Source organism: Lepidochelys kempii, chromosome 4, assembly GCF_965140265.1.
Source record: "Lepidochelys kempii isolate rLepKem1 chromosome 4, rLepKem1.hap2, whole genome shotgun sequence".
NCBI lineage: Eukaryota > Metazoa > Chordata > Testudines > Cheloniidae > Lepidochelys > Lepidochelys kempii.
In genome coordinates this window covers 90,520,204-90,546,097 of record NC_133259.1, presented here as the reverse complement: position 1 = coordinate 90,546,097, position 25,894 = coordinate 90,520,204, and the positions used below count along the sequence as shown (strand labels likewise).

The 25,894-nt window shown below is 40.7% G+C and overlaps 1 protein-coding gene across 6 annotated transcripts in view; it reads left to right on the top strand.

Annotated features, from left to right (window-relative positions):
• The window catches only part of SPATA18 (spermatogenesis associated 18), a 43,078-nt gene that overhangs the window by 12,658 nt on the left and 4,526 nt on the right, over positions 1-25,894 (top strand). For 4 of the 6 annotated variants that reach the window (XM_073342067.1, XM_073342066.1, XM_073342065.1 and 1 more), the window contains exons 5-12: positions 7,122-7,217; positions 17,068-17,202; positions 17,955-18,192; positions 19,343-19,501; positions 20,081-20,256; positions 22,661-22,784; positions 23,142-23,231; positions 25,632-25,677. In XM_073342067.1, the coding sequence (XP_073198168.1) occupies positions 7,122-7,217; positions 17,068-17,202; positions 17,955-18,192; positions 19,343-19,501; positions 20,081-20,256; positions 22,661-22,784; positions 23,142-23,231; positions 25,632-25,677 (1,064 nt within the window). The remainder of the gene's footprint in view (positions 1-7,121; positions 7,218-17,067; positions 17,203-17,954; positions 18,193-19,342; positions 19,502-20,080; positions 20,257-22,660; positions 22,785-23,141; positions 23,232-25,631; positions 25,678-25,894) is intronic. The other 2 variants (XM_073342068.1, XM_073342070.1) reach the window with 2 other exon arrangements.

Sequence of the window (25,894 nt, the reverse complement as noted above, 5' to 3'; positions counted from 1 at the left end):
TCTGTCTTTCTTAAGTAGAGAATGAGGCTGCTCCTGTGCATCCAGTGATCCATAGCATGCAAGCACTCTTCTAGGGTAGATGCTGAGATCACAGGTTCTGCAGGGCAAGAGATGTATAGTTACATATCATCAGCACACTAATACTCTAGTGTTCAGAAATTATGACTGCAATCCTGCTCCCATTGAAGTTAGTTCCAAAACTTCCATTGATTTCAATGGGACCAGGATATGGCCCCGTCTCACCCAGGGCCTTCTTGTATATATCAAGCAACATATGGGTAGCAAAATAGGTGCTTAGGGGACACCATATTTTAGTTCCCTTAGTAATGACATGTAACAGTCTATTACCTCCAGTTGTCTCCTGCCTTTTAAGTGTGAGTGGGGGACAGTCATAACAGTAACATCTTTGGATATTTAAATTAAGCAAATAAATAAAGGTAGTAAATGAAGATTAATACCTTAGTGTTAGCTAAAATTAAGCTATTATATTTGCTAAATATAGCAACATATTATTTAAAAATAAAACAGCAATGAGATGTGTGCAGGAACAGCGAGATATTTCCTGTAATGTTTTCATTGTTGTCATAGGCAACTAAAACTTTTGAAATGGCTGCTAGGAGTGAAACTCTCTGCACATTTATGTTTTAACTGCTTAAATTGCTCCCTTTAACTTGAAAGTCTGTATTTCACCATAAGCTGTGCTCAAATAGCCATTTTCAAGAAGAAAACCCTCAATATTAAAAGCAGCTGGTTCTTGAATTGGTGGGAGGGGTGTAGATAGTTGGTTATACTAACCCCAATTTCTTGCCACTGCTTGTTGGGAAAAAAGGAAGAGGGACTTTGGGGAAAAAATTCAGGGATATCATCATGTTTTTCCTCAATTCAAGCTATGTATCTGGCCACAACTGTTGCTTTCTGTCAGCTTTATAAAAAGTCTGAAGTCAATACATCATCAGAAATGTAAGTATTCCTTCATGTGTAAGGTCAGGTCTACCTTACAGTCTTCTGCTGGCATAGATTTGTGAGTTCGGAGTGTGAAGAGGTGTGATCTCTGACCCACAGAGCTGTTTAGAAGATGTCCCTAGTGCAGGTGCAATTTTGCACAGTTACCAATTAGGCTTTAGACACCTGCGTTTTAGACACTCAGCTTATATCTTAGCAGGGTTCTTCCTTAGGTCATCATGGTAAACCACAAAATTTAAGCTTGTCTGGTTTGTGATGTCATCAAACTACTGAGGTTATGTATGTATAAAATCTTATTCATAGTTTGCTTTGTGTTTTATGCATTTTAAGGACACCACATGGAAACCACATTTTAATAACAAAAATGTTGTTTATAGAAAATGTATGCAAAATGTTTCTCTGCTCTAGAGTTGATGAAAATATAATGGTTCTTTGTGTTAAAGTAAAATAACTTTTTTTTTAGATTTTGCTTAAAACTTAGTTTGCTTTCAAGACAGATATGCATAGTTTATTGCTTGAGGGGCCTGTGAAGTCAGCAATTATTCAGCTAATTATCTTAGAGATTATTTATGAAGGTGTACATCATCCCTGCACTTGGATATGGAGCTCCCATGGACAAGTTTAATTTGAAACAAAAGGTCAGATATGAGAAACTTTCCATGAAAGGGTCATTTACAAAAAAACAAACAAACAAAAAACCCAAAAACCTGTTTTGGGAGAACTGAAAGGGAATTTTTTGAAAATTTCTGGTCGTGGCTCCCCATTAGCTCAGCAGATGGGCTGCCCAGGAGCTGTAAGCCTGGAAGCCCAGAGAACCCCAGTTTAGCATGCTGCCAAGGATCCTGGGAGGCTAGTAAGCTGGAAGGAAATAAGGAAGTTTTCCATCTAAATTTCATCAAAATCGACACCTTCCTGTTGAACATTTCAATTTTGACAAATTGGGATTTTCTGGAAAAATGTTCTGTTGGGACATAATGGACCAGCTCTGTTTGCATATATTTCATTAATTTAAAAAAACACAACACTTACAAAAATAGGTCTTTCCAAACCACTATATAAAATCTTTCTTGCTGTGCTCGATGTGGTCCCATTATCAATTAGAGGCTTGGTGACCAAGGCCTATCAGGTAAATCTTTTATATTTATTCCAGGAGTGTGCCAGAGTCTCATGGATCACTAGATGGAGCAAAGTCCAAAGATATATAGCCACTATTGAGAGTGCCCTGCTGCCAGGAACCAGTGGCGGATTAAGGTTTCATGGGGCTCTGGGCCAGAGCAAATGGGGGATCCCTTCCACCTGTGGTCCCGCCCCCCCTTCTTCCTCTTCTGTTTGCAGCCATGCCCACAGCCCAACCCCATTCTGTCCCTTCCTCCACGACCCCACGCCTGTTCCACCCACAGTCCTGCCCCATTTCGGCCCCCCACTACAGCCCCACTACCTGTTTGCTCCTTTTTGCCCCCCCTACCGTGGCACGACCAGAGAAGCTCTGTTCCCCCTGCCATGGACCTGGGGCCACAGCAGAGAGTGAGAGTACTCCTGCCCTGAAGCTGTGGCAGGGAGTGAGAGCTCCTTCAGTCCCGGGGTTGCAGGAGTGGTCCAGATGCTGGGGCTTTCCCTGTGCTTCTGCCAGGGAGTGGGGTCGGGTATGGGGGCTTCCCGCACTCCACCCACCTGGGCACTTCTGTGGCAGATTTCTGCTGGGGGCAGGGCGCCTATTTTTCCAGGGCCCCCAATTGGCCGGGCCCCTGGGGACAGGCCCCATCGGCTCATTGGATAATCTGACACTGATAGGAACCAATAATATGAGCATCTCAGCAGATCATAGTCACTGTAACAGGACAGAGGAAGAGATACAGTCTCTCAAATAACTAGTTAGGACTGAAGAGCTGGCAACCAACACTTTGAACTGCATACAATAGCCTGTGTGGAGCATGGAGCGCCGGTGTTATCAGATCAAAATGACTTACACTGTTCGATAAGCAAATCACAGCACACTGCACTTGTTGAAACTTCCACGTGCTTTTCAATGGTAGCCCCAGTGAAAGTATGTTGCACTGTTCTGGACTGTTTAGAAAGATATTGCTAACTGTGGCAAGGATCATAATAGCAAGAAATGGTCTCAGTCTTTGAGCCAAAGCATTATATATAATTGCTTTCATCTGGAATTCCAAGAATGGGAATAAACTCAAGATGGTAAGCCATATTGGTGAAAATCAGACATGACATAGCTTCAATAAATGGCATAGTCACAATTATGGCCCATACCACTGAATGTTTTCTATCTTCATATCAGCATCATTCTGTCTCATCTTGGTTGAACATAAACTAGTTTTATCCTGTCTGCATCTCCTCTATCAAACTCTGAGTAAGCAAAGACTATGGTATCCATGTTGGATGAAAAAAGATGTAGATCTGAGTGTCTTCTGCATGTTGATGACACTATAGGACAAAACATCTCACAATCTCCTCGTGCTGCCAAATAGCTACATTGAACCTGAGAGGAGATAAGATGGAATGCTGGAGGACTCCATATGAGAGCCCCTTGGGAAAGAAAATGTGTCTTTGCTACCTTTTGGGATCTTTCAGAGGAAAGAACAAATTGTCTGTACAGATCTATCTAAACCTTTGGTCAATACAATCAAAGGTTGATGAAAAGCCTAACTAAATCACCCCTCTTCATTGTTTGAAGGAGATAGATGGTATTGTTATCCTTGGGTGACTATCAAAAACTAGAGTTATAGGGACTGAAGAAAGAGGGAGATTATTGATTTATGGTAACCACTAAAGCTGTTAACATCAAAACAGTCTCTTGAGTGTGAGGCACTTAGTACTGGATGTTAAAGGTGGCTGGCAACCTTTAATCTTGAAAGGAGGCATTAGCAAGTGTCACTAATAATGGGTTTTCAAGCTCCTTGTTGATGCTGGAATACATCTCCCCTAAGATCTCACTTAGACCATGTCCACACTAGAGACCTTACGGTGGCACAGCTGTACCAATGCAGCTGTGCCACAGTAAGATCTCCCGTGTAGCCAATCCATACCAATGGGAGAGCATCTTCTGCAGACATAGTGCTGTCCACACCGGCACTTCTGTTGGTGTAACTTATGTCACTTGGGGGATGTTTTTTTCACACCCCATAGTAACATAAGTTATACCAACAAAACTGCTAGTGTAGACATAGCCTTAGTAAAATTGTTGACTGTAGTTTGCTTGCATAATGCAAACATAAACTCTCCTGAAATGAAAATGAATCTTCACAGTAGTGGCTGGGGGACTTGTATTTAATCAGTGCTAAATCTACATCATACAGCTGATATTAGTTAAATATGAAGAGTGTTTGGGCATGCAAGGGAGGGAAAGAGTGGCTTGCATTGCTTTCCAGTGATGATGCCTTCCAATTCATTTGTGGCACTGAGGGCTTCTGGGACTATCTATAACTGGTCTTCCTCATCTGGAAGGGTGGTCTGCCAGAGTGGGGTTAAAGATAAAGTTGTTAAGGCTGTACTCAGCAGACCAAATGAAGAGAAGTAAATCATGTATGTTTTTTGTTCTTTTTTTCATAACTTCATAACTTCTCTTGAAAGTTACATGTTCAGCTTTTCAAGTTGCTTATGACATTTCATGACTCATGAGTATCTCATTACTGGAGCAAAGTAAAATAATATGTGAAAGACAAAACAGTGTTCTCCTCAGTCAGGACTTCGGGGGTTTGTCTTCTAAGCAACACCAAGCGAGTACTGCCATGTACATTGGCCAGACTGGACAGTCTCTAAGCAAAAGAATAAATGGACACAAATCTGACATCAGGAAACATAACATTCAAAAATGAGTAGGAGAACACTTCAACCTCTGTGGCCACTCAGTAAAAGATCTAAGGGTGGCAATTCTTGTTAAACCCTGGATTTGTGCTGGAAATGGCCCATCTTGATTATCATACACATTGTAAGGAGAGTGATCACTTTAGATAAGCTATTACCAACAGGAGAGTGGATTTGTTGGGGCGGTGGGGGGAGAAAACCTGGATTTGTGCTGGAAATGGCCCAACTTGATTATCATACACATTGTAAGGACAGTGTATGATAAGCTGTTACCAGCAGGAGAGTGGGGTGGGGGGAGAGAAAACCTTTTGTAGTGGTAAACACCCATTTTTTCATGGTTTGTATGTATAAGAACATCTTCTGTATTTTCCACAGTATGCATCCGATGAAGTCTAAGGTGCCACAAGTACTCCTTTTCTTTTTGCGAATACAAACTAACACGGCTGTTACTCTGAAACCTGTAATTTTGCAACAGAAAAGCTTCAAAAACAGACTCCAAGGAGAAACTGCTGAGCTTGAATTAATATGCAAACTAGATACCATTAACTTGGGTTTGAAAGAGACTGGGAGTGGCTGGGTCATTATACATACTGAATCTATTTCCTTAAGTTAAGTATCCTCACACCTTCTTGTCAACTCTCTAAATGGGCCATCTTGATTATCACTACAAAAGTTTTTTTCTCGTGCTGATAATAGCTCATCTTAACTAATTAGCCTCTCACAGTTTGTATGGTAACTTCTAACTTATCTGTGTATATATATATATATATATATATATATATATCTTACTATATGTTCCATTCAGTGCATCCGATGAAGTGAGCTGTAGCTCATGAAAGCTTATGCTCTAATAAATTTGTTAGTCTGTAAGGTGCCACAAGTACTCCTGTTCTTTTTGCGGATACAGAATAACACTGCTGCTACTCTGAAACCTGTCAAGAGAGTACTGAATATTTAGAAGTCTTCTAAACATCATAGGGTGTATCATCCCCAGGTACAGGAAAACCCCAAGAATATGAACCTTCAGAGTTTACCTCATAGAGTTCCTTTCTCATCGCCCCTACAGTATATCAGAAATGTTTCATAGGCCTGCCAAGACCAAGTGGCAGGAGGAGATGAAACTATACATATTTTCTTAGAATTATGTGGTTGTGAGACCCCTTTGTGTTATACCTAATGCCCCCTTTCACTTCCGGCAGTACAGCTCACTAAAGAGTTGTGCTGACTGCCTGTGGGCTGACCCCAGCACTGAATAACACAGGGAATTAATGCTGAAACTGTCAGCATTGATTCTTGTGGGTTTGCAGGGGGATGATGCCAAGTAGAGTAGTTATTCTGCATTTTTGCGCCATCAATCCTCAAGCTCATATGCCCACCCATATCACACTAATGAGCACAGTGATTAGAGATGGTCAAAATTTTTCATCCAGAACTTTTTCTCCCCCAAAAAGGCAGATTTGAATCAACCAAACCATTTAGAGAAATTGTGGAGATTTTGGAGAATTGTTTTAGTCAAAACAAACAAAGAAAAAAAGTTGGAAATGTTGAAACAAACTACTTTTCAACCAATTTTCAATTCTGATAGACAGTGAGGCATAGACATAGGAAGGCCACATAACAGGCATTTCAGCAAAGGCTTCTGTATGAACAGGAAGAGATTATTTAATGGGACTGAGAGGAGGAAGTGCTAGATGAGAAGGGAGTGAAGTACAAAGAAAGGTCTATTATGTAGGCAGGAGCAAATCTGCAGAAGATTTTAACACAAAATAAGGCAATTTTGAGCTGGATCCTGTAATGAATGGCGAATCATTGGTAATGATACAGGATGATGGTGGCGTAGTTGCATTTCTTTGTACAATACATGTATGAAAGTGGGCAGCAATATTTTGAACATGTAGGAGTCTAGAGAGCGGGGACTTGGGGACAGACGTGCTAGTTAAGTCAAGAAGAAAAATTAAGGAAGATTTCGGTGGTGATGCTATGAAGGCAGTAGAAAACAGGCAGTGTTGTGGAGCTGGAGATAGGCAGGTTTGCAGATGGAGCGCTCGTGTTCAGAGATTATGCCAGATTATGGTTAATGGAGACAAATTGGGGCATCTAAATTAGGGAGGGAGATAGAGGAACTGGAGCTGTATAAGATGAATAGTAATGGGTTACAGAGCAGTAATTCTGCTGGTATAGTTTAGTCAGATATGACTTTTGCAGATTATGCATGCAGGTGACCTGCAAAAAAAACCCAAAAAAACCCCTAAAATATTTGCTTTGTCATGCAAAATTCAATGTGAGAATCTGTACCTTTAATTTAAAGGTATATTTCTGGTTATTAATTTCTCTTGCAGTCTGGCAGAAGCCCAGATGGCTCTTGAAGACACAAAGACCAAATCAGCCACTACCCTTTTGGCCGCAGAGGATGAAATTGTTCATCTAAAAGCAGCGTAAGAAAAATGTGATGTACTGTAGGGCTATTTGTGGTGGCAGTAAGGCAGCAAGCAAAGACACAGTTTGTGATTTGTTTGTGTTTTGTTTACATTTTTATAATGCTCAATTCCCCATTGTCCTATGCTACTTCAAAAAAAGGGGAATAATTCCTCCTACTAACACATGAGACCAGGAAAAGGCAAAGCTTTTATGATGTGTCTTTCCCCTTTATAAAGTTGACTGGCTGATCCTGATCAGTTGTCTTCTAGACTCTAGCAGTTGGATACAGCTCTTTTGGCTGGATAGGCTTTGAGGGTTATTTTTCCCTCTGTGTTCCTCTCTCCAGTTGTCTGGGTTTAGTTACAGTTATTTATGCACGGGTACTTCACTAATAATCTCTTTTTTATTTTTCACCTCACTTTTCTTTGGAGCATTTAGAGATATAGCCCATTAGTTGCAGTAGGTTTCATTATCTCTCTTGGCCAGAGAATACCCAACAATAAGCATGGTTTGGACACATCTGGCTTTCTCTTAACAGCCAGTTGGTTAGAGCTTTGGCTCTGTGTATAGAGAGGCCCTGTAACTTAGTGGAAGTAGATCCATGGTGTGAGGTCCCATGTTGGTTGTATGTCCAGTGTGAGTAAATCATGTGTCAGAGTTCCCAGGAGTGTCATATGCAAAACCTGAGGTGTATTACCAGGAGTGTTGTATGTAAGACTTGGTAGATAATTGTCCCCCTCTACTTGCCATGGGTGAGGTCTCAGTTGGAATACTGTGTGCAGTTCTGGGCATCACAAACTAAGAAATATGTGAACAAATTGGAGAGAGCGTCCAGAGGAGAGCAGTAAAAATTATAAGATGTTTAGAAAGCATGACCTCTGAGAGAAGGTTGAAAAAATAGGACCTCTTTAGAGAAAAGAAGGGACATAGAATCACAGAATATATGGAAGGGAAGCTTCAGAGCTCATATCTATTCCTGTGCACTGAGGCAGGCCAAGTATATTTAGACCATCCTGACAGGTGTTTATCTAACTTGTTCCTAAAAACCTACAATGAAGGGGATTTCACAGCCTCCCTTGGTAACCTATTCTTATACTCATCTATCCTAATAGTTAGAAAGATTTTTCTAATGTCTGACCTAAGTCTCCCTGGATATGGATTAAGCCAATTACTTCTTGGCTTGTGAACACAGAGAACAATTGATCACCATCCTCTTTATAACAGTCCTTAACATATTTGAAGACCATTAACAGGTCCCCCCTTGGTTTTCTTTTCTTAAGACTAAACATTCACAGGGTTTTTTTAAAAAACTTTTCCTCATAGGTCAGGTTTTCTAAACCTTTTATCATTTTTATTGCTCTCCTCTGGACTCTCTCCAATTTGTCCACATCTTTCTTAAAGTGTGGCTCCCAAAAGTAGACACAGACTCCAGATGAGGCCTCAGTAGTGCCAAGCAGAGCAGAACAATTACCTTCCACATCTTCCATATGACACTCTTGTTAATACACTCCAGAATGATATTAGCCTTTTTCACAATTGCATCACATTGTTGACTTATATTCAATTTGTGATCCACTATAACCCCCAGATACTTTTCTGCAATACTACTGCCTAGCCAATATTTCCCCTTTTTGTATTTGATTTTTTCCTTCATAGGCATAGTAACTTTGCACTTGCCTTTACTGAATTTCATACTGTTTTGATTTCAGATCAGTTCCCCAATTTGTTAAGGTAATTTTGAATTCCAATCCTGTCCACCAAAGTGCTTGTAACCCCTCCCAGCTTGCTGTCGTCCACAGATTTTATAGGCATACTCTAGTCCAGAGGTGGGCAAACTATGGCCCGCGGGACTGTCCTGCCCAGCCCCTGAGCTCCTGGCCCAGGAGGCTAGCTCCCAGCCCCTCCCCTACTGTCCACCCTCCCTTGCAGCCTCACCTTGCCGCGCCGCCGGTGCAATGCTCTGGGCAGCGGGGCTGCAGAGTCTGGTCTCACCCGGTGCTCTGTGCTGCGCGGCATGGCTGCCTGTCCTGATGCAGCCGCGCTGGCAGCCACTGGTGCTCCAGGCAGTGCGGTAAGGAGGCAGGGAGTGTGCGGGGGGTTGGATAGAGGGCAGGGGAGTTTGGGGGGTGGTCAGGGGTGTGGATGGGGTCAAGGCGGTTAGAGGGTGGGGAACAGGGGGGTTGAATGCGGGCAGGAGTTCCGGGGGGGGCAGTCAGGAAGGAGAGGAGGGGTTGGATGGGGTGGCTCGGGGCAGTTAGGGGGGCGGTCAGGGGACCAAGAGCAGGGTGGGTAGATGGGGCAGGGGTCCCCAAGGGGCCGTCAGGGGGCGAGACCTGGGGGGTCTCAGGCGGGGGAGGACCATGCCTGGCTGTTTGGGGAGGCACAGCCTCCACTAACTGACCCTCCATATTATTTCAGAAACCTGATGCAGCCCTCAGGCCAAAAAGTTTGCCCGCCCCTGCTCTAGTCATTAACAAAAATGTTGAAATGTACTAGACCCAGAACAGACACCTGTGGGATCCCACTAGATACCTCATCCTAGTTTGACAGCAGAGCACTGATAATTACTCTGAGTTTGGTTTTTCAACCAGTTGTGCACCTATAGTAATTTCATCCAGATCACATTTCCTTAGCGGTGACAGCTTAGTTGACTAGTTAATTCATCCTTCTTATCTCCAGGTCAATGCTATCTTTTAACTAGCAGAAAAGAAGTTTTGATCTAACAGGATGTAAGATTCTTCTGATATTTGGCTTTTCAAAAGAGGTGATTTAGTCATGCTTGTTAAGCAAGATGCCTGCACTCTAAATGTAAATGGCAGTGCTCCACTGCTTGAAAATAATGGGGACCTTATATGCCTAATAACATTGTAGGAAATAGTGTAACTTTTCTTCAGTTCACCTTTTCATTCAGGACATTTAAGATAGAGAGTGGACTGTTCCTGACAAGAAACCAGACCATAAAAACTTTTAAATCACGTCCTGCTCCCTCAGAAGAAAAGCCTGGTGGGGTTTCTTGCAGCCCAAAGAATTGACCCCAGTATTTCAGGTTGATTAAGAAGTCCATTCTTTCAGTTAGCTGGTTGTTGTACAACTGATGTACTGGAAAGAAAAGGAGAGTTCTTGATTTTAGGAACATTCCAAAATTTCCATGCTTGGGTAGGTAAGGTTTGCCATATATCTTTATAAGACACCTATCAGCATGGTATGTAAGTACCAAGATGGACTAAGGTGTTCTTTCCTAATCAATGGATTGTGAGGCTGAGAATCATGTTTCAGCCTTAATCCAGTTGGCTCTGGTTACACCTTAGGTGTGCCTGCCAGTCTGGAATCCATGACAACATGTCTGGATATTGTGTTCTGAATGCATTTTCCTAAGTGTCTCTCTAACTATGGTTGCTTAGTCATTGATCACCTCAGTTTCAGCTCTGTCTGGCTGTTCTTGTCCCTGGATCTAATACATAATCTCACCTGATGCTTGAAGGATAACAGTAATTGGCAGAACTCAGCGATGATTCCCAAATAGGTGCTGGGAATAGATTCTCAGATACTAGCCTTTTGAATGGAGTGCCAACTTGGGGCACAAAGGGACCCATGCTTATGGCCTTTCCTAAAGATGGGCTCCCTTCATCTATTGGGTAGAGATGAGATCATGCAACTCATTGCTTCAACCTGGAGCTTAAAGGCCAGGTAGTAGGGATCCAGATAAACATACCAGCATAAATTGAGGTTTGGGGACAGAAAGCATAAAGATAAATGCGTGAGGCCCCAGCCCACCAAATCTTCTTGCAGCAAGAGAGAAATTTTCTACCATTCTCAGTCATTCATGGGTATAGTAGCCCTGAATTTCATGGCAGTCTGGCCCAGTGAGTCAGATCTAGCTAGAGGAATTGAAACTGCATGAGTCCTTATTCTTAATATGTTTTAAATTACCTTATAGGTTCCTAAATAAAGTGCAAAGTAGCGAGAGTTCTGTTTTTCATATTCTGAGAATCATTGCCTCTGAGGCTGAATACTTCCATCTGTAGATACTTCCCTCACCTATGAAAGGATAGCCTATTCAGCAGTCATCTCGGTTGGTTACATGTATACACTATGAGGCAGATCCTCTGATTCATAGACCTGATGGTCAGGAGGCTCCTGGTCACCATTGATTATCAGCCCGGTTCTTGAGCAGGTGCACATGAAGTTTTTTAGAATGGTTATCTTGCTCTTCCTGTGTGTAAGCAGGTCATATGTTCCACATCTTAGGTTCTGTGGCTCTTTGATCAAGGCTTACTCCACACAAAAAATTAACCTCATGATCTCTAACAGGTGATACTTGTATACCTTTCAGATCATTACAGATTTGAGCATTCCTCCTTTGAAAGACAGGTCCTGTATGCTGTAGTTCATCCATTTTCTCCGTTTTTCTTAGCTATACCCGCTGTTCTGATACTGGGTACCTGAAGTTCCCATTTGCCTAGGAGGACATAGAAGGATCTTGGAGACTGGTAATTTCTGATCTGTTAATTTGATTTCTCCAAATCCTGTACATAGAAACCCAGACATCCATTTGCTGTTGTTGTTGTGTCTGGATGTCAGATAGTTGTCCTGGATTTTTTCTAAATTTTCCTTGTAGATTTTTTTAAGCTGAAGAAGATCCAAACTGATCAGAGCCAGGCAGCCCACTTTTAGAGAGAGTGATGTCATAAAACTTTGCCTTTTTTCTTTCTCTATCTGCTGGAAGGAAGTAGCTATATCTATGTATCTGGTTTGGTATAGTGGAACTTAAACAGGATAGAACCCCAACTGAAATCAATGGGAGTTTTTCCACTGACTTCAGTGGGAGCTGTATCAGGCCCTGAGACAAATACATGATTTCCTCCTTTCTTTCCTGCCTTCACTGCACTGTGGTTTTTGTTTGTTTGTTTTGTTTTTGTTCTGTTTTTGTTTTCCAATGATACTGAGAAATTATGCATAAATGAACAAGAGAAATTTGTTCTTTGGTTTCATGGCCCAGAACAGCTGAACACATTCAGCAACTGAACATTTTATAATAATTCATGTATGGTATATTACTCTACGTGTCTGGTTTTTTCTTTAAATGAAAAATGCCAGAGTATTTCTGAAAGGACTTAATTTTTAATGTATATTTTAACCCTATGAAAGAACTGAAACTGCTCTGATCTCAGCATGCTTTCATCAACATTTTTCTCCAAAGACGCTCTTATTATCACTGTGCTTCTATGTCAGTAGAGCAATAATTAATCTGGATTCTGGCATTGTGTGTCTGTTTTTTGGGGGCGTCTAAAACTGTATTTTAATCCTATTCAGTCTGTTATTCTTTTCTTGAAATTTTATTGCTGGGTTATTTATTATTTTGTTCAATTGATCATAGTTAAGGAAGGCTACTGACTGTTTAATTTGGCTTCCTTTCTAATTGTATTCCTTTTTTATTTTAAAAAAATCTGATTATTTCATAGTGCAACTTTTAGTTTTTAATGACCACTCATTCTCACACTCTAGAATTACCTCTCATACTGTAATCAGCCAGGCACCATTAGTATGAGGGTTAAAAACTCTCTCACTCACTGATGCGCTTCTGGAAATGACAGAATTTGAATGGGTCATTTGAGGAGAGTGGAACATCAATACAGAAAAAGTAAAAATCTTACAAATGAAGATGAAATGGTCAGCTAGAACAATGTACAATAAGCAGAACAAACAAAGGAGCAGAGGACGTGCATCCATTAGTTCAAGGTAGAGGCTACTTAGTCTGCTCCATCTAAATAGAGGGGAATCAATGTTGGTTAAAAGATTAATGAGTTTACCTTAACAGGCTTGAATAAAACAGAATGAAGGAACAAAGTGCCAGCTTTTATAATATTCTGTATTTTTATATAATAATTAATAACTTATTTAAATAGTTAATTGGTAAGATTTTTAACTTTTTCTGTATTGATCCACGATTCTCCACAATTGACCATTCAAATTCAGTCATTTCCAGAAATGCATTGGTGTGTGATGGAGTTTTTATGACTCATATTGATGGTGCCTGGCTGATTACAGTATGAGAGGTATTTCTGGAGTGTGAGAAAAGAAAATTCACAACATTCTTTACAAACTAATTTATGTGAAGACTTAAAGCCTGAAGAAAGCTAAATACCAAGGGGCCAAAAAACTGATGAGGTATTATGAGTGATTAAACCATGATTATGATGAAGATGAACTATTTGTAATGTGGAAGCATCAAGAGGCCTCATCCTGATGGTGCTAGGGGCTGTATAAACATATAAAGAAAAGATGGTTGCACCCAGTTACACCAGTGCTGAATTTGGGCTATTGATACTACAATGGAGCATGTTTGAGTTGCTGAAATTGACATTCTGTGGCCCTTCTGATTAAACACTAGTTTTCTTGGTCTTATAGCTCTGGTGTTGTAATTTGCGTTAGCTTTAGACACTTCACACAGAATTTCTTAGGCCGTACAATTTTTTAAAAATTAACTTCCAGCAGTTTAAGTTGTCCATTTTATTTTTAAATAACATATAGAAAAGTTTAAGAATCTACTGTAATTTTTTTACCCTTTAACTGAAAAGTTCTTAAAAACTGCAAATTAATCAGCAAGTAAGCATGAATGTGTGGTAAACTGGTACCTTTTTTAAACAACAGATGAGTTTTTAAGCAATGCACATGGATGTCCATAGCTGCTTTTCAGAATGTTGTTGTGATCATAGAATCATAGAATCATAGAATCTCAGGGTTGGAAGGGATCCCTGAAGGTCATCTAGTCTTTTTTGAACCCAGTTATACTTCTGGCCTTCACAATATCCCCTGGCAACAAGTTCCCCAGGTTGACTGTGCTTTGTGCGAAGAAATACTTCCTTATGTTTAAAACAAACATTCTGCCTATTCATTTCATTGGCTGGCCCCTGGTCCTTGTGTTACGTGAAGGGGTAAATAACACTTTCCTATTGGCTTTCTCCACACCAATCATGATTTTACAGACCTCTACTGTACCTCTCCTTAGTCATCTCTTTTCTAAGCTGAATAGTCCCAATCTTTTTACTTTCTCCTCATGTGGAAGCTGTTCCATACCCCAGTTCCTAATGCACCTAAATCTTCCCTCCCAGAATCATTGTCTCATTCATGCAATGATACCCTGCAGTTCTAACTGGCCCTACATGTGGAACTGGATGCATTTCAGAGAATGCTACCATGAAGGTCCTGGACTTTAGTCTCTTACCTAGTAGCCTAAATTTGGCCTCCAGGACCCCTCTCCTACCTTTCTCAATGTCATTGGGACCTACATGTACCATGACTAGGATTCTGTGACTTTCTGTGACCTTTGTGACTTCTGCAATGGTCAGTGTGGCTGACCCCAGGGCCGCCCATGCAGCTGGCTCCGGGGACAGCTGCTTAGGTGGCCCTCAGGACAGCCACACTAGCTTCTGCTGCAGCGCTGCCCCTGGGTAGCTGTCCCCAGGCGGCCATCCAGAGCAGCTGCAGTCCACGGTCCTGGACGGCCATCCAGAGCAGCCATGGTCCGCGGCCCCCAGCAGCAGTCCCCAGACGTCATCCCCTAGCAACCGCCCTCCTCCCAGCAGCAGGCCCCCCCCACCCCCCAAGATTTAGTCACAGGTATTTTTAGTACCTGTGACTAAATATAAGTCATGGACAGGTCATGGCTGTGAATTTTTGTTTATGGCCCATGACATGTCCATGACTTTTTACTAAAAATACCTGTGACTAAAACATAGCCTTAACCATGACCCACCAGCTCCTCCCTGGCACTGCACATATGTCTATCTAGATGTCTTGAGAGGTCTGTATCTTTGCACCCAGCAGGCAATTCACCATGTGGTTGTTCCAGGCATCACAAACCCAACATTATATATTTCTAATAATTGAATCCCCCATCACTATTATCTGTCTTTTCCTAGTAACTGGGGTCCCCTCCTCTGGAGGGGTATCCTCCATGTGAGAGGATACCCTGATGTCATCTGAAAGGAACTTCCCAACTAGGAGATTGTTTCCCTCCACTCCAGCTTGATGTTCTCCTTCCCTAAGACAGGCGGGGTAGAGGGGGGGATGAGCACTCTCCTATGTTCCTAAAAGTCACATCTATGTACTTCTCCCTTAGCTCCTCCAGTTCAGCTGCTTTGCTCTTCACAGCCCAGTTTTGGTCTTTGATGCCCATGAGTTGCTTGCACCAAATGCACACATACATCACCTGCCCACAAGGCAGGTAATCATACATGCTGCATTTAGTGCAATAAACTGCATAGCCCCCTCTCTGCCGCAGGACTCCTGCCTGCATTATTTTTACTCTTCCAAGGTTTATTTATTCTGTTTCTGTTTTGTTTGTGTGTGGGGGGGTGTTATTGGCCTAAGTTAGGAGCATGTTTGTTTGGCATATCTGCCTCTCGCATGCCCTTGCTAAACTCCCTTGCAAAACTGCCTGGTTTGCTGCTCCTGTTAGTTCGCTCCTCTGGTCAGTTATTAGCTAGCTTTTTAAACCCCTTTTCCCTCTGAGTTAGTCATTCCCCCTTGTCAAGGGATTATGATGCATAAAAGTTTTCCTTCCCCCACCCATCTCTAGAAAAAAACCCACTAGTTTTCTTTCCTGATTATTTATTTCATTGGAAATATCTGCTCCGCTCTTGCCCTCTTTGCTGGAATTCCTTGTTGAAGGAATTGGAGGACTTGACTAGTGATGTCACAGGAAACGAACACTATGGGCAACTTGTCCCCCTCATGTGAGGCAGGAAATTCCCTTGCCCTTGCCACAGTGGCTGTTCTTACATTACATGTAGATCTTCCCTCCCTGCATTAGAGGGAAAAAGATCTGCAGTTCAGGTGGCAGCCTCATTTGGTATCGCTAGTCAAGTCCTCCAAAGATCTCACCAGTAAAGAAAGGGAAGGAAGGACATAGAAAACATTCAGAGTTTTGTTTGGTTTTTGGAGTAGGGAGAAGCAAAGGGGAAAACTTCGAGACATCTGTTATACATAGTAAAGGGCAATATAAACATGTATAAAATTGCTTTGCAGGGCTTATAACAATGTTTAAGAATCATCATTATCTCTCCCTCTTTTGGGGTGAGGGAGAGCTTCAAGTTACAGTCTCATGTGACATCATTATTCAGGGCCTCCAAAAATCTTGCCAAGGTACTCCTGCAGAGAGAGGAAAAGGAGGACCTGATGTAAACAAACAAACAAACAAACAAACAAAAAACCCAAACACCTTTTTAAAAAAGTTTGAGACAGTGAGCTGTAGCTCACGAAAGCTCATGCTCAAATAAATTGGTTAGTCTCTAAGGTGCCACAAGTACTCCTTTTCTTTTTGCGAATACAGACTAACACGGCTGTTACTCTGAAACCTGTAATTAATTTGTGACACACAGGAAAGAGACTGACCTTGTTCACCTGACATGGTCCTAGAATACATAAAGGTAATTAATATCCCCTGTCACATGACAAAAACAACAAGGAGTCCGGTGGCACCTTAAAGACTAACAGCTTTATTTAGGCATAAGCTTTCATGGATAAAATGTTATAGAATGTCCAGGAAGACTGAAGTGTTCTCCTACTGCATCTGAAGAGGTGGGTTTTTTACCCATGAAAGCTTATGCCCAAATAAATCTGTTAGTCTTTAAAGTGGCACCGGACTTGACAAGAGTCTGTATACACAGAGTAGCAGTTAAGGGGGAAAAAACAATTTTGGGTTGGTTTTGCAGTTCATTGCTAACTATGGGGTTCCCTGTGTTTCTCTCTAGAAGTTAACGTCCCTATTATTTTTACAAAGCTTTTTGTATTTAATGTGGATTAATAAATAGGGCATTTAGATTGGTAGAAGGGCCCCCTGTGACCAGTTTTATGTTGTTTAAGTCTGAAGGCTTCCCAAGCACAGGAGGAGAGCGCTCTGAGGAATCTGGATCGTCTGAATGATTATGAGCAACAGGTTCAAATACTAAAGGATGAGATTACCATCCTGGGTGCCCAAAAATCTGTTCTTCACAGCAGGTATGGACCCTAATTTGACAAATCTTTAAAACATAAACAGGAAGAAAACCAAAAACTGAATTTATACTCTCCCAAGCTAGGATAACATAAGTTGAGCTGCTACTGAAGAGGAAGAGAAATTGCAAATACATAGTTTTAGACTGAAAAGAAAACATAAATTAAATTTCCCCATCCTATAATGAAGCAACATAAACTTTTCCACCAAATGTATTTTGAAGGAAGAAAGCGGGGAAATGCACAAATATTTTCATTTCAGCCTGTTATGTTGAGCTTCAGGAAATGTACCGAAAGGACAGCCTTGCAGAAGCCACGAAACTTCTTATGGGCAGAAGCAATGCGTTATTTCTTGCTATAAGGCTTTTGGAGCACCATGCCATTCCAGTACAAGACTGTTTGCTAACTGTGTCTTTTAGTCACTGTAAATTGGTAATGGAAGAGGAACAAATTCCTGAAGTTTTACTTTTTAAAATTCTGTTTCTCTGGTACAAAGTGCTTACCTCCACACGCTTTTGGAACTGCTTTAACTATATTGATTTAGAAACCAGTTTATGGGAATAAGCTATACTGGGATACACACCTTTATCTGGTATAACAGCATCCATACTAGGCCTTGTACATCTTTAACAATATCAGTATAAAACCACACCCTTAAGCAAAATAGTTAAATTAGTATAAAAACTATGTGTAGACCAGACCAAAACATTCTAAAGGTAATGATGTGACCTTAAAACTACTTTTCATCACTCTTTTAGACTTGCACGGAGTCGCTCTCCTTCTCCAAGGCCCTGCCGAAGTAGATCACCTAGTCCTCTACCACTCAGGAGCTGCTCACCTGGCCGAGCCAGGCTTACAAATGCTGCACGTCATGCCCACCTGGTGGCTCGCTTTAGTGATATTTATGCTCAAGAACGCTTGGATGCACAGACCCTTCTGAGGACTTATATCGATGATCTGGAGATAGTGCAGAGGATAATATATGTTGCAGCTGTGGTATGAAATGTTTATAGTTTTTTCCATTACAGTTTGTGCACGTGACAAATACTTTATGTAAAAATAATATGACCTGGCTGGATTACGACTTGCTTCACTTGATACTTTTTGTTGTTGTTGTTGCTATTTTTCATTTCAATTCCCTCAATTTAGTATCCTTTTTATCTTTTCCCTAAAACATGGCATCTCCTGGCTGCCGGACCCATTGTTATTACTCTGAATCACACCACTTCATTTAAACTAGTTTCAAAAATGAATATTTATGAGTGACTATCCTGACCTGTCCATAGGATGCTTCACATTAAGTCACGTGAGATAGCTAGATGCATGTTTTCTGATTGTTCTGGGTATCATATAAGAACCCAGGTAGGTAGATAGAGCAGGAGACTGGGAGTCAAGAGGAGTTCTTAATTCTATTCATGGCTTTGCCACAGCTCACTTTATGGCCTGTGGCAGGTTGTTTTACTTTTCTGTGCTTCATTTTCTCCCTCTGTAAAATTTATGTAGTATTTAGCCATAGCAGAAAGATATTGTGAATCTTAGTGGATATGGTCCTGAGAGGGATTGAGCACCTGCAGCTCCCATGGATGTCCCTGGGATTTGTGAGTGCTCAGCACCAAGCCTTGATGGCAAGCATTGCTGTGTAAATGCAAAGTGTTATTTTCCCCCAAACTAGCAATTTTCAACCAAATTACACAATCAAACTACAAATCCTCTTACTAACAGACAATGTGTACTGCTGTAGACATGTTATGCTATAGAGCTTAAGATTCTAAGTACAACATCCTGTCCACTGACATCTTTGAATGTGTTAAACTGCAGTACTTGATTTTGCAAGTGATGGAATCTTATGGAAAAATATAAAGTTCTAGCTGGAAAGTCTAAAGCATTCTAAAATGATTTGTCATCTGGAATTTAAAAATAAGTGTGATGTATCTGAGAATACCTTCCCTAAGGTGTATTGTTTCTAAACACCACCATTTTAATATGAGAATTTTTCTCCCCAGGAAACTATAAAGACATTTGGCAAATTTATCCCTTGATATCAGTGAGGTTACTCTGGGAATATGTCTGAGCCATTGTTTGAAAATCAAACCTATTTTCTTTCTCACAGAGTTCTAACTATAAATGGCTGTTCTAACATTTGCAGGAGTCTTTCCATGCAGCGAAGATGGCCTTCAGACAATTCAAAATGCGTGTGAGAAAGACTCTGTCTCTGACTCACTCAGGGCCTGAATCACTTGAAGACACTGTCCTGGATTATATAGTTCGCCATGAGGATCTATATGATGTTCAAGCCAGTGTCAATGTAAGTCAGAGGCAATGTGAAGCCTGACTATTAATATTTTGTACAAACCTGCAATCCATCTTACTTTGAAGTAGTTTTACTAGGGAGAAGATAACAGCATTAATTTCATTTTGTTATAGCAATAAGTTTTCTCATACAGTAATATAACATGCTAGTGTTTGTATCTGTTTGATATATTTTTATCTGTGACTGTTGTGTCTATTTTTGCAAAAGTAATGCCATTTGGAAAATAAAATCTAATTACAGTAAATAAAACAATTGTATGATGCTTTCAGTGGTAGTCTAGAGAGCATTGTACTGCACTCGAAATCAGTATACCAGTCATAGGACTGATGTCATCATTAGTGCTGACACTGTGATGTCATTTTAGAAATACATCTTTTAGAGGTAATAGTCCATGAAATAACATAAGACAGCATCTTTGGTGTTCTGTGTACCTTTTATTAAATGGGGTTTTGTGGTAGTGAAAGTTAGGAGGGTCAAGTGTTTCAGTATCGGCCAGTCTGTAATTAGAAAGCTTTGGTAAGCTCAAATTCATCATCACTAGTGAGTTACTAGATATGTTATGTTTATTTTCAGGAAGTAATTCGTGCCATGAATATCAATCCTAAGATTTCATTCCCACCAGAAGTTGACTTCATCATGATCAGCAGTTTGGTTCGGGAGTTGTGCCGGGTAGCTTTTTCAATGCAGACCTTGGTTCCTCCCCTCGATATTGCATTTGGTGCAGATGGAGAACTTTTTAATGAGAGCAAGTAAGAACTCTGAAATATTCAGTAATAGACTCCTACCATAGAAATTAGAGATGGAAATGACCTATCACGCCACATAGCCCATCCTTCAGCCAGTTCAGCCTATTTACATTAAGGTTTAAGATTGCTGGTAAACTTTACTTGTTTAGTTTGAGTCCTGTTTCCCTACTATGTAGCAAATTTGGTAGATAATTCAAGGGTTGTAGAGGAATATAATTTCCAAAGTATGCAAACTTTGGGCAATATATTTCACTTATTAGTCACTTTTTCCACCAACAGGGCAACAATTTTATCTATAAACTCCAGTCTCATGTGTATATTTGATTATAAAACCTTTACTAAAAATATAAGAACTACCTTTCTCTCACTGCCAAATTCCCCTCTGCCTCCAGTGTTTTAAAAATATTTTTCTTGCTACTTCCTCCATTGTTACTTGGCCAATTAATTAGAAGCAAATTTCCAGTGAGCTCTGACAGATGGTGCCTGCCTTCAAGGGTCTCACAAATCTCAGGATTCTCTGCACATCCTTTCTGGCAGCTGTTCTGTGGATTCTTAGCTCTCTTGTGCCCCATCATTACTTGCTGCCACAGCTCAGTATGGAAGGAGAAGCCACTTCTTAGAGAAGTGAAAATCCTTTGTAGAAATGGGATTTTCTTTAACATTTTGTGAACTAGGGTTTAAGGGCTCTTTCAAGGCTCACAGTTGGCTGCTGTGTGAACTGATAGAGAATCCCAGAGCACTTCTGAGGCCTTCCAAGCAGGCACCAGAGGCCACAGCTCAAAGGAAATTTACTTTCAAGGAGGAAGAAGTTAAGTAAGGGGGAGAAAAGGAAGGCAACAACAGCAAGAAGGTTTAAAATAATTACTTTAGAACTGGAGGGAGGCAGAGGGGAACAGGTGAAGTAGTCAGGGAGAGAGAGGAGGAATGAGAAGAAGGTGAAGCTTCAACGGGACAAAAGCAGAATCAGACATGATCAGAAGACATGGGGTTAGCCAGCTGCTGACCAGCCAGCTGTTTTGGCTATATTAGAAGGGCAATGGCCCCTAACTATTTTTAGTGTTATCACCCTTTCTCAGTCAACTATATGTGTTTGGCCTTCAAAAGACCAGGGAGGGAGACAGAATATAGAACCAATACATTTAAAAAACCCCTAACAATTTCAAAAATAGTTTTTCTAGACTTAAAAATGTCACTGGTTTATAGGTCATTATCTCAGGATCTTTAAGGGCAGGGAAGAAGTCATGTGTCCCACTGGAAAGGTGGAACTCTCCAGTGCCTATGGGTAGATAGTGCCTGTTTCTAGCCCTCATTGATCATTAGATACCAGACCTTAAATATGTTTTTAGTCAGGATTGACCATTGCCCATCCGGCACCTAAGACCAGGGTAACTTTGGGAGTGGAAATGTTAAATTTTAAATTATTTAAAAAGAAAGCATTGCAGCAGTTTGAAAGTACTCAGAGGTTTTAAGGTACATGAAAAGTGCAATTTATAACATTGATATCACCATTAGACATGTGATGTAGATAGCTTTGTGTATATGTGTTTATATAATATGCAAGTATCAATAAACAAGTGTGCTGACAGAACCGTTTTAACACAATGATAAATTTTCTCTTGTGGCATAGAATGAACAGCTTATTGTTGCCATCTGTGGCTTCTGACAAAACTAAATATGGAGGGTAACTTTATGATGCTACCGTGATAGACCTACTGAAACCTGTGACGTTGGGGAGACTTTTGGTCTACAAGGCCTCAGATTGAGGGAAAGTCCTATGTTTAACATGGAACTGTGGGGAACTGACTGTGGGCAGGGAGGGAGAAAAAAGATAAACAGAAGGGATTTGTTGGGAGTGTGCAAAAGTGCAGCAATTACTGGGAGGAGGAGAGATTGAAAGGATTGGTGTCTCCCAAGGTAACTTTGCTGGGGCCCCCAGAATCCTAAATCTGGCCTTGCTAACTAGTGTGCCCAAAATCCGTTAAACTGATTTCTTTGAAGGAAACTGATATTGTCCATTTAATATTTATTCCTAATTCATTTTTATTGTTGTATCTTTAATGATAAGCAGTCCCAGGATGATGTAATATACTTCGATTATCGAAAACTGCACTTCATGTTGCCTGTCAGTAATGAAAGGGCTTGCACCTGGGCTAAGCAGGTGTGCATCTGATGTGAGAGATTATTGTAACAAAACTTCTGTTGGCACTGGCAGGCCACATATACCTACGTTAGATGAGTTTCACACAAGTACATTCCTTTTTATACTTTATTTTTACATGTACCACTGAAATATTGTTAAGAAACATATTTACAAGCTATAATAAATATTCTGGCCTTATCAAGCGTAGCCATCACTGGTTTCTTTTAGCATTGACATGGTAATATCCTCTTTGCTGTGTTTGAACAGATACCGTCGCAGCTATGATTCTGATTTTACGGCTCCCTTGGTGGTCTATCATGTGTGGCCTGCTCTGATGGAAAATGATTCTATTATTGTGAAGGGAGAGGCAGTCTCAAAGAGAGGTGCTCTGGTATGTACCCTTGGACTTGCTAAGGAAAGTCATCCTATTTAAATTCTCATGCAACTCTACTATAGGCAGAATTATTGTGTATCAAATCTTGATATTTATTTAGGGCCTGATCTTGTCAACACTTACCATGCATTTAATTTTGTGCATATGAGTAGTCTCATTGGCTTCAACATGCTGCTCACGTGCTTAAAGGTTAGCATGTGAAATGTTTGCAGGATCAGGGCCTTAGTTAGGGAAATATTCTTCTATTCATATACTTAAGCCTTGACTTCAGCAAAGTAAGGCTGTTCCCAAATTTAGTTTGAATGAATGTACTTTTCTTAATATAGATCTGTGTCATACTGTGTTTTGTTGTAGTGGTCTCGCAGGAGCAGGAGTAAAAGCAGAAGCAGAAGCCGCAGCATGAGTCCTATTCTGTCTCATTCTGCAAGCCCCAGCCGCACCTTGGTACAGTATAACACATCAATCATTTTACACTCAATATAATTAACAGAATCTAGGCATTCTGTAACATTACAAGTCATACGCACATGTTGAACCTGGGAAATAAACATTCATATTGACAATCTTGCGTGGAGTAAGATGAAGCATTATACTTACAAATAGGTACTTACATACATCTGTTTCTGCGTGGTGCAAAATAGGTGTTGAGTGTTACCATTTTAGTCAAATATGTAAAATTTGTTGATAAATAATGTGGTCAATTGCTTGACCACACTTTGGTTTGTTATGAAATATATTCAAGTGGCCAAAATAATTGTCAGTCAGGTGTATTGCTCTAAGCCAATAATGACCGAGTAAAGGAAAATGGTTCTCCGTGATACCATTCTCCGTGAAGTCGTCTTGTGCAGCAATGTTACGTTCACCTTATGCAGAAGGTGAGCTCCCAAAATTCCATGTTTCTGCTGGCATTATTTCTATGATGATTTTACAAGTTACACATCTCTTGATATATCACTGAAATCCAACCCATATGTTCCAGTTCCTTCACTTTTTGTTCTGTTCCTTCCTTATCTTTGTTTTGGATACTAGCATTTAAGGTACAGGTCCATGAAGGTACTTCCCTGGCTTGTATTAAGACACACAATAAATGTATCTTCATTTTGACAAATTTCCTATTTGCTTATGCCAAATGCTTACTTTAGCAAATTGCAAGGAATTATGGGATACTTACCATAATCCTGTTCACTTATGCTATAGGCAAGTTTAGGCTACCTCACTATTACAATATTTGTGCAAAATATTATTGGTGCTTAATACATACTTATATGGTGTGGTGTGTGTGTGTGTGTGTGTGTGTGTGTGTATTAGGGGCTCACCTGCATAAGGTGAATGTAAAATTGCTGCACAAGATGACTTCCCAGAGAATGGTATTATGTAGAACCATTTTCCTTTACTATGTTTATCAGTACCGTACACGGCTAGCGTGTGTGTGTGTGAGAATGAAAAACTATATGGTAAACTATCCTTATTGCAGATCAAGTGTAGACTAATGAAAGTATTGATAGATTGTTGGTCTTATGTATATTATTTGCTGTCCTCCCTGTCCAGTTCTTAGGGTGACGAGATAGAAAGTGTGAAAAATCAGGACGGGGGTGGGGGGTAATAGGTGCTAATATAAGACAAAGCCCTGAATATCAGGACTGTCCCTATAAAATCAGGACATCTGGTCACCCTACAGTTCTACAAGTCTCCACCTTCTCTGACTTCCAGTCTCTCCTAAATTATCAAGTACAACCACCCAGAAGAATTTTAGGGCCCTCACACTACATATAAACAGCACATTGTCCCTTCTTCTTAGAACTAGCAGTCTAAATTTATCCTCTAATGGAAGGCAGGAGCAACAAATCAGTGAGGTGGGGATAGGGAAGAAAGGACTGAGCTCCCAAAAATAAGATTATGGGAGTGTGCAGCAAGATTTATGCAATTTTTGAATGATATTTGATATATTTGAATGATATTTGACTAGTTACAGATATATATAATTTTAAAATTGTTGAATCATATTTATTGTGTGTCTATCTATCTATCATTAAGGTATTTATTTAATAAATATTATATAGATGGAGTGTGTGGGGAGGTGATTTATTTTTATATATAAATATACATATACATACTGTGTGTGTGTGTGTATAAAAATATGTGTGGGTGCATATAAGAAATAAATGCCTTATCATTAACAATGCCTTGGTAGACTCACTTCTTGTGGGTGTCATGAAAGAAGAATGAGAGGAGGTAATTTGCTGAATTAAGCTTGAAGGTGGTATAGAGAGCCCTTCTCCTAGTTGCCTGGCTGTTGGGTCTTGCCCACATGCTCAGGGTCCCACTGATCACCGGATTTTGGTGGGGAAGGGATTTTCCCCTAAGCCAGATTGGCAGAGACTTGGTGGTTTGTTGCCTTCCTCTGCAGCATAAGGCACAAGTCACGTGATAGAATCATCTGGGTTTATCCTACTTAATCAATTCCATACCATTGAGGGGCTGCAGGCATTGGTAGCTCCTCAGTCTCCCATGTTCTCTGCCTGGAGCACACAACCATCTAGTCTTCTGAGGACTGAAATGCTTTAGTCTTACCCAAGTTACTGGGCTCAGTACAGGGTACCAGGGTGAAATTTAATGACTTGTGACATACAGGAGATCAGACTAGATGATTTAGTGCTCCTTTCTGGCCTTAGACTCAATGAAATCTCTGAAATCCACCCCAGTATAAGCTCTACTTTGCATCATTCGTGTAGTAATATCAGTGCAAATTTTCTGACTGTAGACAGACCCTGAGATGCTTGTCTGGAGTGTAATGCCTTTTTTGAACCTGGTCTGCTGACTTGCTCTTTGCTGTTTGCCTTGCAGTTACCTCGAAGTCGCAGCCCTTCCCCAATAAGGAGCGGAAGCCCAAGTAAGTGGGCGTATTCAGTACACAATGCCTCCTGGTTTTCACATTAAGTGCTTGAAAGATTGAGTAAAGAGATCAAATAACACTGTGCACGTCTTTGTCTCTGACACACTTGTGTTGTTTTTAAAATGAGTGGCCCTTCACTTTTTCGTTTTGTGAAAAGGCCGATGTTTCTGACTTTTGTAGAGCACCTTCTTTCTCATCCCTTCCAAACTGTTAT